A 15000-nucleotide genomic window follows, 5' to 3' on the forward strand; every position below is an offset into this window, starting at 1 on the left:
TCTGTACCATTTTTTAAGGAGCATATTTAAATATACTACATGCTACCAGTTTTTAGGGACATCACACCTATATAGGGATGCTGCATTTTTAACATTTAAATATATACATACATGTCTGTACCATTTTCAGGGAACATAACACTTAAATATATACATGTCTGTATCATTTTTAGGGAACATATTTAAACATATGTACATATGTATATATATACATGTCTGTACCACTTTTTAGGGAGCATAACACTTAAATATATACATACATATCTGTACCATTTTTTAGGGAGCATAGCGCTTAAATATATATATGTCTGTACCATTTTTTGGGAACATGTTTAAATATATACATACATGTCTGTACCATTTTTTTTAGGGAACATAACACTTAAATATTTACATGTCTGTACCATTATTGTAGGGAACATAACATTTAAATATATACATATCCTTTTGAGGGGCTTCACAATGACTTTCCTTGGTATGGAACTATTTTTCATTCAGAAATATCAATTTTGGTAAAATGTTTGGCCATGAGAAGACAGGGTGAGGATTACTGAATCGGCTGATGACTCACAGGTCTGAGAGAGAGAGAGAGAGAGAGAGAGAGAGAGAGAGAGAGAGAGAGAGAGAGAGAGAGAGAGAGAGATTCTATTTTTGATTAAGATTTTACTTAAAGAACGTTTATGTTTATTGGAGTGATGTTACTTGGATATTTTGGAATGATAGTGTTTCTGTCAAACGCCATTTGAAGTGTGCAACTGCTGCCGTATAAATGTATACTTATTTGCATACGTGTACTGCTGTCTCCTTGGTTGTATCAGGGCGCGGAATATAAACCTGTCAGATTTCAGATTTCAGCCGTCAGATTCACTTCAGTCATGATCGCCTCGTCTTATTGTGTCTCGGCGCCAACCTTCCTTGGCGCCAGAATGTTCAGAATTCATTGGTTATATAACTATTTAATACCATACCATGCTCTCGTGGTTTGTGATTTTTGCTTGCCATGCACCCTACCTTCTCTCTCTCTCTCTCTCTCTCTCTCTCTCTCTCTCTCTCTCTCTCTCTCTCTCTCTCTCATTCCTCAGAGGTTAGTAAATGACATTTGTCTTCTCTTTTGCTTGCAGGTGATCTGGGTGTGCATTGTTTGTCGCAAGAAACAAGAGCTGCTGATCAAGTCAGGCTCATGGATGAACGCCAGCCAGCAGAGTGAGCTGATGCTCCTCGAACACGAGTACTCAGGTAGCCGAGGTCCTGCAGCCACCCCCACTGCGGACAAAAGACCCAAACTGGACCGCACCAATAGTAGTGAGAAAGAGAACCGACCTACCACTAGTGTTTTGGGCATAATGGGTAGTGGAGGCAGTGGACAGCCACCCCCAGCAGCAACTTCTGCCCCTGGGGGTGGTGCCCTCGCCCTTTACCCGCAAGAGCCAGAGGGCCCTCGCTGCCAAAGCCAAGAACATCACCAACTCTCCGGGGACCATCTTGCCAATCCTCCGCCCACTTACCTCCCGTCAGAGCTGTCACACCACGCCGCCTACGAATCCCCCTCTCGCCCTGCGATGCAGCGCGCGGGGAGCGCCCAGGCCCGCGAATTACGGCGGCAGTTTTCGCAGGAAAAGGGAGGCGGGGCTGAAAGTGGAGCTGGTGCCCAAGGGGGGCGAATTCCAAGGGGCCGTGTGGCGAGTGAAGGGGGAGAGTCACAGCTCTCGCCCCTCGCGCGGGAAAGGCAGCTGCCGCCCTCCGAAGCATTCAGGACCTATCCTTATCCTCAGGACTGCGAGGCAGCTCCCATTGGTGGTAGCCCAGACATCAGGGTTGAAAGGGGCTATAGTACTAGTGCTGTGCCTGGAGCTCTTGGAGGAGGAGGAGGCGGAGGAGCTTCCGAAGTAGGAGGAGCAGGAGGTGGAGGCGCCTATGGTAGTTCTAGTGCTCGATATAGTCCTGTTCAGGGAGCCGGTGGGAGCAGCCCTATGGAAGGCGGCAGCAGCCCCGGCCCCCCTTCCTTGGAAGGCGGGAGCCCTCATTTTGAGGACCCTCGCCGCATGCACTTAGATCCCGCCGCGGCCTTTGGGCGCTCCGTCGAGAGGCGAAGGACCGACCCCGTCATGAGGAACGACTCCCTTTCTTCCGACCAAAGTGAATGCGTTAGGCCCCCCCCACCCAAACCGCACAAGCATCGCACGAGGGGCCGCAAGGCTCGCCAGAGGTCGCTCTCGTCGTCCGATGAGGAAGTGAGGTCCACCTCGGAATGCACTTCCTGTGAGGAACACGAGGCAGAGTCTGAAAGCGTCTCGGAGAAGGGTAAGTGTCCTCTGTCCTTTTGTCTGTCTGTCTGTCTGTCTTTCTCTGTCTGTAGTTGGAAACTGTACCATGCTTCAGATCTGTTCTGACGGTGGTCAGGTCACTTATGGTTACCTGGAAAACGCGATGCCTCCAGAGTTGGAAAAGCAACTTTGAAAACTTGGGGACTAGGATGATGCGTCGATTAACTTCTGTAAACATGTCTAAGAAAGAAAAATGTTTTAAATGAATACATGCAAAAATGTTGCTGCCTTAGAAGTGTTTTAAGGCTTTATAGAAATGAAATCTATATGTATGTGCACAAATGTACTGGCATGAAATTACGATGCAGGGCGATGAGATCAACGGTTATGAACATGAGCTTAATCGTAATAGTGGAATTCTAGAAAACCTGATTAGCAGACAGCTCAGATAGGCAGAGTAAACTTTAATTCTTAAAATAGCACTATAGGTTAAGGCAAATTTATGATGGGAGGATCTTAATACTGGTACATTTTATTAAGCATTGCTTCTTGGTGTCTGTATGAGGAAATAGTTGAAATGAACTTATTGGCTAGATGACTGGTGATACAATTTTTCTGTGCAGCTAATAGCCACAGAAACTGGAACATCCATTAGGCAGCATTGCAACAGATAGAGAGCCCTAAATGTTATTTGACTTTCATTCACTTCAGTATTCCAGGATGACTAAGGACAAGTAAAGCTGCACCGGAACTGATAATCTGGTATATGACAACACTGATTTAAAGTTGGGATTGTTGCACTATATCTTATTGTATTGTTACGCTAAGTGTAAGCCTTTTATGATGCAAGATGCAAGATCTACAAATATATCAAACTCACAAGCACACATGCCAGATGGCTGATTTTTGCGACAGATGCAGGAGCTGGCGAAAGACGAGGATATTGTTAAAAAAAAATTCTGAACGGAGTTAGTGAGAGTGGCCATGAAAGTAAAAGGAAGTCGGTAATAGGAAAAACTGTCATGATTTGAAGGAGCGAACATTTCAAGTCTAAAAATGCAGATGGCGCTCTGCTATACCATGGATCGAGTGGAAGCTTTTCAGTTGAGGGAAAGGACTGGTATGTGATGGTATGTTGATACAAGCTTGCCCCATGTTAGTGAATTTTGGATGAGGCATTTCAAGGTAATAAAGCAAGGAGAAGCTTTAATGACGCGAAATGACGTTTTATGATTATGAAGAATAGGGAAGTGGTAAAAATGGATGAAATTTGGCTTTACAGAGGTCGGGGAGGAGAGAAATAAAGAGAAATATGGATCTGAGGGAACTAAGCTCTTTTTTAACTGGTTAGAATATATAGACTACTCGTCTCCAGATGATTTTCCTACGAATAGTACATGGTTTTGAGTAGGTTGCTTCAGTCACTTTTTTTTTGACAGAATATCGGGAGAATGCATGTTCGATTTACTGCACTTTCGACCGCTCTTAGTAATGTTGTCATGGAAATCCGCATCATCATCTTACTTATTACAAAAGATTGGGATTATTGGCGACATATTTCCGGATCTATAAACTTGAGAGAACACAGATGAGAATGCCGAGGTGGATTATGGGAATATCTCTGCTTGAGAAATTGGAAAATGACGAAATAAAAAGAAGGGCAGGTAGGCTTAGTAAAGATTACAGAGGTAATGACAGGGTCACGATTGAGGTGGTATGGGCATGTGTTGAGGATGGATCCCGAGGAACCTGTTAGAAGAAGAAGATCGAGAAGGAGACAGAGAATTTGATGGCGAAATAAAGTGAAGGAAGATATGGAGAGAAGAGGTTTGGTGGAGGATGATGCCTTTGATAGAAGGCAGTAGAGAAGACGCTTCAGGCAACCGACCCCTTAATGTGGAAAAGAAGAAGAATTATTTTTTGTTTTTCTTCTTCAGTGCGATGAATTCCTATACATCTTTTCTTACTCTATAGCCTTGAAATTTAAGTTTATTTGCCCTTCCCGATAGTGAGTTCAGTTTGAGAGAGAGAGGAGAGAGAGAGAGAGAGAGAGAGAGAGAAGGAGAGAGAGAGAGAGAGAGAGTTCCGTTTATCTTATATAAGAACAGGTTTCATCACAATAGGATGAGGACCACCTCTGATCATTCACGTCTGTTAGTTCTCTCTCCTCCTCCCCTCCTCCTCCTCCTCCTCCTCCTCCTCCTCCTCCTCACCATATACCTGCTACCCACAACAGTCGAATAACAGGCCGGCACAAAATTCCATATTTAGGTCAACAGAAATTTTTTTTATTTTATTTTGGTTAACTTGTCAATACTGTTCCCTTCTCCTCCGGGGACTGAACGGTCGTTGTTAATTTGCGAGCTTGATGAGAGAGAGAGAGAGAGAGAGAGAGAGAGAGAGAGAGAGAGAGAGAGAGAGAGAGAGAGAGAGAGAATTTTGGTCGAATATGGGAGAAGAGAGTAAGAAAAAATGAGAAGAGAGAATTTGAGAAGACATTGCCTGTAAAAGAAATGGGATATAAAGAAAATAGAATAATGGGATATAAAGAAAAAAAAAAGAATGATACTAAAGATGGTCAGAATAAGTAGAAACGAATAAATGTAATTACCTCAAGCTGAAAGAAAACAGACCAACGGAAACCAACACAATAAATGGCAGCGATGCCTGAAAAAGAGGGAGATGAAAACAAAAAAATAACAACGAAGAGAAAAATCTAGAACGAGAGTCAATAGGGAGATGGATAGGATAAAAAAAATAGGGATGGGGAGGTGGGTGGTGGGGGGGGGGGAGGAAAGGCGGGGGTTCTTGTGACCTTTAGTTGTCATTTTTACCGCTTCTCTTTTTGCAAAACTGAAAAAGTCCAGAGGAGAAGGAAAGGTCAGGATAGGTCAGGATACGTTTATCTCCTCTCCTGATTTTTCCACCACTAGAAGGATGTGAATGGTTAAGAAATATTTACGGAATTATTTCCATTTCTGAGGAAAATAAGCGCTTTTCATTGAGAGAGAGAGAGAGAGAGAGAGAGAGAGAGAGAGAGAGAGCGAGAGAGAAGAGAGAGAGAGAGAGAGAGAATCGTAGATCAGGTATAGTTTAATTTGGGATTAACTGGAGATAGAGAGAGAGGAGAAGAGAAATACAACAAGAAAAAGAGAGAGAGAGAGAGAGAGAGAGAGAAATCGTAGATCAAGGTATAGTTTAATTTGGGATTAACTGGAGAGAGAGAGATGCAACAGATATAATTTGATTTGAGATTAAACTGTAGAGAGAGAGAGAGAGAGAGAAGAGAGAGAGAGAGAGAGAGAGAGAGAGACTCAAATTCAAAATTGTCCTGTGCATCAGCATCGTCTAGGGCACACGAAACATTTGAAGAAGTATTTAAATGACTTGGCTGGGACATAAAGCTCTAAAAAGTGAGTCAGGTTCTCATTCGGCCAATCAACTTTTACTCTTAGTATCCTTGTGACGATAATTGTCGAATCCACTTGGCTTTTGTGATTCGAGGAATCTTCGAAAGCGCCTCAGTGGCGTGGTCGTTATGGTGTTGGCCTGCCACCTCGGTGGCCGCGAGTTCGATTCTTGGTCATTCAGTGAAGACATTCCGCGGGTGATTTCAAGTCGGGCGATGACAATCAGTGGATCATTTTAATTTGATGGCGACATTCACGAGGTCAAATGACTTCTGGTGAGAGCCATTGTCGAATTATCTGGACCCCAGTGATGACAGTTGCTCCGGCATCTTAACTTTGATGACAACGTCGGGCGAATCACCTTCATCTAAAGACATTCGCCGACGCGTCTTACTTTCGGTGGGTTTAAATGTCTAAATCACTCAGCCCTGAGCGTCGACATCGCCATGAAGCACCTCAGTGTGGCTGATGAAACTGCGATCAGTGGTAGTCAATTAGAGAAGCCTAAATAATCCAGGCTGTGTAGAAATGAAGACACCAAGGCGTGACTTAGTCCATTCTGATGAAAGATCCAAAGTGGATCCAAAAGCTATACGTAGAGGATTTAAAATGTGGGGCATCGCTGTAAATGAGTGATCCAAAATGAATTACGATGCCTGAGAATGAATGCTCCAAAGTAAGTTCCAACACCCCACACACACATACACACACACACACACACCACACACACACACACACACACACACACATATATATATATATATATATATATATATATATATATATATATATATATATATATATATATATATCCAACTTTTCCTTGCACTTCGATAGACGACTGCGGTGGTTCGCAGCCAGGGTGGAAAAGTGCAGCGTCATCCCAAAAAGAATGACTGAAATCTAGAAGGTGAATACCGGAGAGAGAGAGAGAGAGAGAGAGAGAGAGAGAGAGAGAGAGAGAGAGAGTGGGGGTGTGGATGGCGGGCGAAGGAGAGCGAGAGAGAAAGAGAGAGAGAGAGAGAAGTCCCACTTGAACTTTGACCTTCTTGGAGTGAGGTCATCGACTCCTAACATCATCTCCGAAGGATGCCGAGAATTCTCTCTTGTCAATAGGATTCCACTCGAAAGGCAATTGGGGGGGAGGGGGGGGGGATGTATGTGCATGACGTTAGAATTAGCATCTCTCTCTCTCTCTCTCTCTCTCTCTCTCTCTCTCTCTCTGTTCTTCATACTAATGAGTACTTCTCTCCTTCCGTCTCATCTTTCAGTATACATACATTTCCCTTTAACTATATATTTTCTGTCATGTCTTTGTTTTATATTCTTCTTGTTGATTGTTGTCACAGCTACTTCCTTTGTACGCATATCATTGACTCTTCTCCTCTTTCAGAGAGTGAAGGTGATACATCTATGTGGCCTCAAATGACTTGATCTTTGACCTTGTTATTAACAGTAGGTTAAGTTATGGCATCCTCTGAATAGTTGTTATATGCCAGAGATGATCTTTCTGTATTAGTGAAAAGTAGACCACTTTTCTGCAGTTATGACCCACAATTTCTTTATGAGCAATGTGAGGAGTAACTCTTGAAAAAGAATTTAGATCCTTTTTTTTCATAATGAGGAGGGATCAGAGGATATGTTTAGAGAAACATCCGTTTTTCATGAGAGAAGATGACTGTAGAATCTTGAGAAGAAGGCCTAGTTTAAATAAGGAAAGATGGGACTAGTAAATCCAGAAAAAGAAACGAGATCCTGTTGATTGACATATGATTGGAAGAGAGAGTTATTTCTAAATAAAACTAGATCCAATTTTAAATTAGGAGTATGGGACAGGTAAGTTATAAAAGTAATTGTGACTCATTTTTAATAGAAATACTGAGACAAGAAAGTTTTGAAGAAGGAAAAAGGTCGTGGTTTTGATGAGAAATTATGGGAAGAGTAAGCCATGGAAAGAATTAGAGCCAGTTTTGATGAGAATTGAAGTGGTGAGTAAGTCTATAAGAATTCAGATCCAGTTTTGGTGAGAAATGAAAGATGAGGAAGTCTAGAATAAAAAATCAGATCCAGTTTCGATGAGAAATGAAGGGGCAAGTAATTCTGGAATAAAATTATCAGATCCAGTTTTAGTGAGAAATGAAGGTGTAAGTAATTCTGGAATAAAAAAAAGTCAGATGCAGTTTTGGTGAGAAATGAAGGGGCGAGTAATTCTGGAATAAAAAAGTCAGATCCAGTTTTGGTGAGAAATGAAAGTGAGTAATTCTGGAATAAAAAAAATTCAGATACAGTTTTGGTTAGAAATGAAGGTGCGAGTAAGTCTGGAATAAAAAAGTCAGATCCAGTTTTGGTGAGAAATGAAGGGTCGAGTAATTCTGGAAAAAAATAAAATCAGATCCAGTTTTGGTGAGAAATGAAGGTGCGAGTAAGTCTGGAATAAAAAAAATCAGATCCAGTTTTGGTTAGAAATAAAGGTGCGAGTAAGTCTGAAATAAAAAAAATCAGATCCAGTTTTGGTGAGAAATGATGGTGCGACTAAGTCTGGAATAAAAAATCCAGTTTTGGTGAAAAATGAAGGTGCGAGTAAGTCTGGAATAAAAAAATCAGATCCAGTTTTGGTGAGAAGTAAAGGGGCGAGTAATTCTGGAATAAGAAAAAATCAGATCCAGTTTTGGTCAGAAATGAAGGTACGAATAATTCTGGAATAAAGAAATCAGATCCAGATTTGGTGAGAAATGAAGGGGCGTGTAAATCTGGAATAAAAAAAAATTCAGATCCAGTTTTGGTGAGAAATGAAGGAGTGAGTAATTCTGGAATGGAAAAATCAGATCCAGTTTTGGTGAGAAATAAAGGAGCAGGTAATTCTGGAATAAAAAAATCAGATCCACTTTTGGTGAGAAATGAAGGGGTGAGTAAGTTTGGAATAAAAAAATCAGATCCAGTTTTGGTGAGAAATGAAGGGGCGAGTAAGTTTGGAATAAAAAAATCAGATCCAGTTTTGGTGAGAAATGAAGGGGCGAGTAATTCTGGAATAAAAAAAAAATAAGATCCAGTTTTGGTGAAAAATGAAGGAGCGAGTAATTCTGGAATAAAAAAATCAGATCCAGTTTTGGTGAGAAATGAAGAGGCGAGTAATTCTGGAATAAACAAAATTCAGATCGAGATTTGGTGATGAATGAAGGTGTGAGTAAGTCTGGAATAAAAAATCCAGTTTTGGTGAGAAATGAAGGTGCGAGTAAGTCATAAAGAGAAATCAGATTCAGTTTTATTGAGAATTGAAGGAACGAGCACGTCCTGAAGTGAAATCAGATCCAGTGTTGGTGAATATTGAAGGGATGGGTTAGTCCTGCAAGAAAATCAGATCCACTTTTGATGAGATATGAAAGGACAAGTCAGTCCTGCAGGAAAAATCAGATCCAGTGTTGATGAGAAATTACTTGGCGAGTAAGTCTTAAAATGAAATCAGATCCAGTTTTGATGAGTATTGAAGGTGCGATTAATTCCTGGGAGTGAATCAGATCCACTTTTGATGAGAAATTAAGGTGCAAGTAAGTCATAAAGAGAAACCAAATCTATTTTTTTATGAGAAATTAGGTTACAAGTAACTCTTAAAAAGAAATCATATCCAGTTTTAATGAGAAATGAAGGTGCGAGTAAGTCCTAAAAAGGAATCAGATCCAGTTTTGACGAGAAATGAAGGTGCGAGTAAGTCCTAAAAAGGAATCAGATCCAGTTTTGATGAGAAATGAAGGTGCGAGTAAGTCCTAAAAAGGAATCAGATCCAGTTTTGATGAGAAATGAAGGTGCGAGTAAGTCCTAAAAAGGAATCAGATCCAGTTTTAATGAGAAATGAAGGTGCGAGTAAGTCCTAAAAAGGAATTAGATCCAGTTTTGACGAGAAATGAAGGTGCGAGTAAGTCCTAAAAAGGAATCAGATCCAGTTATGATGAGAATTGAAGGTGAGGCTAAGTCCTAAAAAGGAACAAATCCAGTTTTGATGAGAAATGAAGGTCGGGGAGAAGTTTTTTAAAAAGGATCAGAATCCAATGATTTGATGAGAATGAAGGTGCGAGTTAAGTCCTTCAAAAAGGAATCAGATCCATTTTTGGAGAGAAATTTAAGTTTTTTGCAGTAATTCCTAAAAAGGGAAATCAATCCATTTTTTGATGAAGAAATGAAAGGTCGAGGTTAATTCCTAAAAAGAAGGAATCAGATCCATTTTTTGATGAGAATTGAAGGTGCCCGGCAAGTAATTCCTAATAAGGAATCAGATCCAGTTTTGATGAGTTTAATTGAAGTCCGAGTAATTCCTAAAAAGGAATCAGATCCAGTTTTTGATGAATTAATTTCCTTAGGAATTGATCCCAAGGTGAATCGAAAAAAGTATTCCTGAAAAAGGAATCAGATCCAGTTTTGATGAGAATTGAAGGTGCGAGTTAATTCCTATGGATCAGAATCCTTTTTGATTGATCCATTTTTGAGGTGTGATTAATTCCTAGGAATCAATCCAATTGATAAGAATGAAGTGCCAGTAAATTCCTAAAAGGAATCAGATCCATTTTTGATGATGAAAGTGCCGAAATAATTCCCTAGGAATCCAAAAAAGAATCAGTATTGATGAAAAAGAATTGCAAGGTGCGAGTTTTTAATCCTAGGAATTTTTCCAAAAAGTATCCAGTTTTGATGAAATTGAAGGTGCGGTGAGTAATTCCTCAAAAAGGAATCCTAGAATCCAGGTTTTTGATGAGAATTGAAAGTGCGAGAATAATTCCTAAAAAAGGAATAACAGATCCAGTCCAGTTTTGATGAGAATTGAAGTGCGAGTAATCCTAAAAAGGAATCAGATCCATTTTTGATGGAGAGAATTGAAGTAAGTCCGTTAATTTTGTAAGAATTCCTAAAAAAGGAATCAGATCCAGTTTTGAGAGAAATGAAGGTGCGAGTAAGTCTAAAAGGAATTCAGATCAGTTTGATGCGAAATGAGGTGCGAGAAGTCTAAAAAAAGAACAGACCAAGTTTTGATGAGAAATGAAGGTGCGAGTAGTCCTAAAAAAGAATCAGATCCAGTTTTGATGAGAAATGAAGGTGCGAGTAAGTCCTAAAAAGAATCAGATCAGTTTTTGATGAGAAATGAAGGTGCGAGTAAGTCTAAAAAAGAATAAGATCCAGTTTTGATGATAAATGAAGGTGCGAGAAGTCTAAAAACAGAAGCAGAATCCAGTTTTGTGAGAAATGAAGGTGCGAGTAAGTCCTAAAAAAGATATCAGATCCAGTTTTGATGAGAAATGAAAGGGTGCGAGGTACGTCTAAAAAAAGAATTAAGATCCAGTTTTGATGAGAATCGAAGGTGTGAGTAATTCTAAAAAAGAAGTAGATCCAGTTTGATGAGAATTGAAGGTGTGAGTAAGTCCTAAAAGAATTAGATCCAGTTTTGATGAGAAATCGAAGGTGTGAGTAACAGTTTTGATGAAGATCCTAAGGTGGAAAAAGGCAATTCCTAAAAGATTAGATCAGGTTTTGATGAGAAAATGAAAGGGTGCGAGTAAGTCCTAAAAAGGAATCAAAAAGGAATCCAGTTTTGATGAGAATCCGAAGGTGTTTTGAAGTAAGTCCTAAAAAATGAATTCAGATCCAAGTTTTGGATGAGAAATGAAGGTGCGAAAGTTAAGCCTAAAAGAATCAAAAAGGAATCGTTTTGATGAGGAATCCGAGTGTGAGAAGTCCTTTTTAAAAAGGAATCAGATCCAGTTTTGAATTGAAGGAAATTGAAGGTGCGAGTTAAGGTTCCTAAAAAAGGAATCAAAAAGGATCCAAGTTCCTAATGAGAATCCCGAAGGTGTGAGTAATTCCTTTTAAAAGGAATCAGATCCAGTTTTGAATTGAAGGAATGAAGGTGGAGTAATTCTAAAAAGGAAATCAGATTTCCAGTTTGATGAGAATTGAAGTGTGAAAGTTTTAAAAATCCTAAAAAAAAAAAAAAAAAGGAATTCAGATCTAGTTTTTGATGAGAAATGTAGAGGTAAGTAAGTCCTAAAAAGGAATCAGATTGAGATGTGCTGAGAATCTAGCAATTTTGAGGAATAATGGCAGGAGAATAGGAAGGATTTTCTTCTGTGATTAGCTGCGTGCTCCATTTCGGCAAAGGAAATTTACATACGTAGGTTATATGGTCGTCATCCAGCCCGAGAAGAAAGAGAAAGTGAGTGTCATTTCACTTTGGCATTTTGTTGCTACATTAATAAGACAGGACTCAGTAAGTGGAAATAATTAGTCTGTATTCTATCAAAGGTTCATGTGACATTTCCAAAGCGTTTTTCACCTTGATTCCTGGATTCATTTCAAGTGTTTTTTTTTAGTATTTAGTGACTTAAATGGCTTTGAATTATGCTTTAATATTTTATTTATATTCGTGTAGTATTAATTAACCGATTTTCAGTGTCCTGCTTAATCATATTATTTTTATAATGACTTTACGAGACGTTTTTCACGCGTGTGATTTTATTGTGGCAAAACATTTTCTGCAGTAGGATTTAATAATACACACACGTATATATATATATATATATATATATATATATATATATATATATATATATATATATATATATATATATATATTATTAAATATTGAAAAAATCATGTAACATAATTTACTGTGAAATCCCCAATTTATTTGTTTAGTTTGGGACATCCAATTAAATTTCGAAATTCACCGGACTTACTGTATATATAAATGCAAATCTTAATATAACATTTGGTTATAGGTGTTGCAACTCCATCCCAATCACGAATCCCGTGAACATTTCAACTTCCAGCTGCACGAAATTACACGTAACAGTTAAATCAAGTAAAATGTCCTTACTCTATGTCATGTAGTCGAGGCTAATTATGAGGTAACTTGTTTTGATTGAATTTTTTATTTTGAGGCTTTGGTACCGTCTTTTATTATTTGAAATAATTAAGAGTTTCGGTGTGTTAGGTCTACAGCAGTGGTTCTCAACCAGGGGGGAATTAATTTCAGAGTTTCAGGGGATTATTGTGACCACAGATTGGCAGACTCAAACTGGCTCCAGGCCCACACAAAACGGTGCATCGGTCCGCACTACTGAGAGGTCACGCTAGGTTATCTCTCCGCTAGCTTGTGTATTTGTGTTAGTATTTTGTTGCCTATTATTTGGAATGCACCTTTTGAGGCAGACAATTTTGTAAAAATAAAAATAGCTGCGTTTGTAGGGTGGGGACGAGGATGACATTCTGATATATGGTGAAAGGGTGCATGGGACTAGGAATGTTGAGAACCACTGGTTTATGTTGTTCTTAATTTTCAATTTAAATCAGGGTTGCTATGAGCCCCAACCTGGGGACTATGGTAGCATCTCTGTATTCCACTATAGCCTTATATCCAAGGGCTCCTTTCAAGGTGTTTGCCATTCCTTTGAGGGCAGCAATCTGCATCTCATTTATACTTGGGCAACTTGGTATTGCTTGAAGATATTTTCTCAGGGTTTCTTTATATTATTTCTATTTCCCTCAGTTCTCATGTGCTTTTCATGTCATTCTTTAGGTCTTGGTAGTTTGTTATTTACAGTTTGAAATGTTGAGTTACCAGTTAGGCCAAATAAACTCTACGGACATCGTACGCCCCGACTTACCTGTCTTTCTCTTCTTCTTTCCCCAGGTGAGGGCGACTCAGCACCTGCAACAGCAACGGACCGCTTCGACAAACAGGAGCAACTTGACGCTCAAATTAAAAAGTTCTTAGCGGTGAGCAGACAGATAATAAACCTAAAAAAAAAAGAAAGAAAAAAGAAAATTACTCTTTTCGCTCTTTCTCTCTTCTGTATCTCCCTCGATCTGGATTTCCCCCATCTTACTTTCTCGTCTTCGCCCTCTCTCTCCCTCTCTCTCCCTCTCGGTTTTTAAAAATCTGTCTCCATCCGTATGTCCCCCTTCCATTCCCCTCAACCGATGTTCCCCTTTCCTTCCCCCGCCGTTGTTCCCCTTTCCTTCCCCCGCTCTACGAACATATGCCTTCCCCCACCTCCCCCCATCCTTCTGAACCCGTCTACCCACCCCCCCACCTTCCCCTTTCTTCCTGAATCTCCAACAAGTTCTTAAGTTTTTTTTCATTTGACGGATTTTACCTTTTAGTTACGATTCATCCGGGAACGTTCACGTATCGAATTCATTTTCCTTGTTTAAGTCTTTATTTTACGTTTATAACTTGACCATTCGGACTCATAACCAGAGTAATTTCTTGGGTCGATTGGCAGTCGAGATCGACAGGAACAGTTCATAGACCAACTGCTTTGTTTGAAATAACATAATGATGAGGATATACATTTCGTCGATGCCTTACGTTCAACTACGATTATTTTGTTGGTTCATTATTAGTTGTTAGCATATTTTCCCCCGTATTACGTCATAACCGGTCCCATTATTCAAAATTCCTATCGGCTACTTTTCCCCGCAACGAATGACAAGATTAGTACCCTTCCACCAGTCAATGACTTTCCCGGGCATGAAAATCAAGATTTGAAAGCCTTTGAAAATTGAAAAGAACTTCTTGAATAAATGGAATAATATGACTTTTATTTTATTCTTTTCGAGCAGTCAACGTTCCTGGTACTCGGAAGATGATCGAAGTCAGAGAGATAATTCATCTTCTGGAACTTGTTTTGATCGATTTTACCTTTTGGGTTTGACGCGTTTGTTACTCCTCTGCCGCAGATGGTCTGAGTTCAATCATCTCTTCATTTCTCATCATTTCTCCTCCGTGTTTTCTCGTCCTACTTTCTTTTCCTCAGTGTTTTGAGAGACTGCTTGTTGGCTATTCATAAGCAAAGCAGCCATTTTCGTTTTGTGTTTTTATTTTAAATTCTAGGTTCATGTCTGAATTGCATTATTCCTCCTGATTTCTTCTTTCGATGTGCTGTGCTTTTGTTTTTATGAATCCGCGCTTCTTCTTTGCGCTGCGCTGTGCTGTGCTTCCCGCTTTGTGACCTCTCTTCGCTGTTCATAGGTTGCACACATGACGTCGTATTATAGAGAACAGTGAGAGAAACTATTAGAACTCTCTCTGATATGTGTTAGGGTCAACCTGATCTTGAAGTGACGTCTTTAAGGTCATTCTCCCACCTCTTCTTCCTTTTAACCCCCCTACGTATGTGTCGTGTGACGACTGACCCTTCTCTTGAACTAATCAAATCTCATGTTTCTTAAGATAACATGACGTTCCTGTCTCGTAGAGGAAGTGATTTTCATGACATTTAATGGTACTGTAATGATAATATATTTTTATGACCGGTTAATTACGACCACAGAACTGC

The 15000-nt window shown here is 39.7% G+C and overlaps 1 protein-coding gene across 1 annotated transcript in view; it reads left to right on the forward strand.

The window, feature by feature from the left end:
- LOC135200115 (regulating synaptic membrane exocytosis protein 2-like) overlaps window positions 1-15000 on the forward strand; it is a 259188-nt gene that overhangs the window by 88192 nt on the left and 155996 nt on the right. Inside the window, 2 exon segments of the mRNA XM_064228455.1 lie at window positions 1122-2301; window positions 13350-13435. Of these exon segments, the coding sequence (XP_064084525.1) occupies window positions 1122-2301; window positions 13350-13435 (1266 nt within the window).

The sequence above is a fragment of the Macrobrachium nipponense genome, chromosome 26 (assembly GCF_015104395.2).
Source record: "Macrobrachium nipponense isolate FS-2020 chromosome 26, ASM1510439v2, whole genome shotgun sequence".
Classification (NCBI taxonomy): Eukaryota; Metazoa; Arthropoda; class Malacostraca; order Decapoda; family Palaemonidae; genus Macrobrachium; species Macrobrachium nipponense.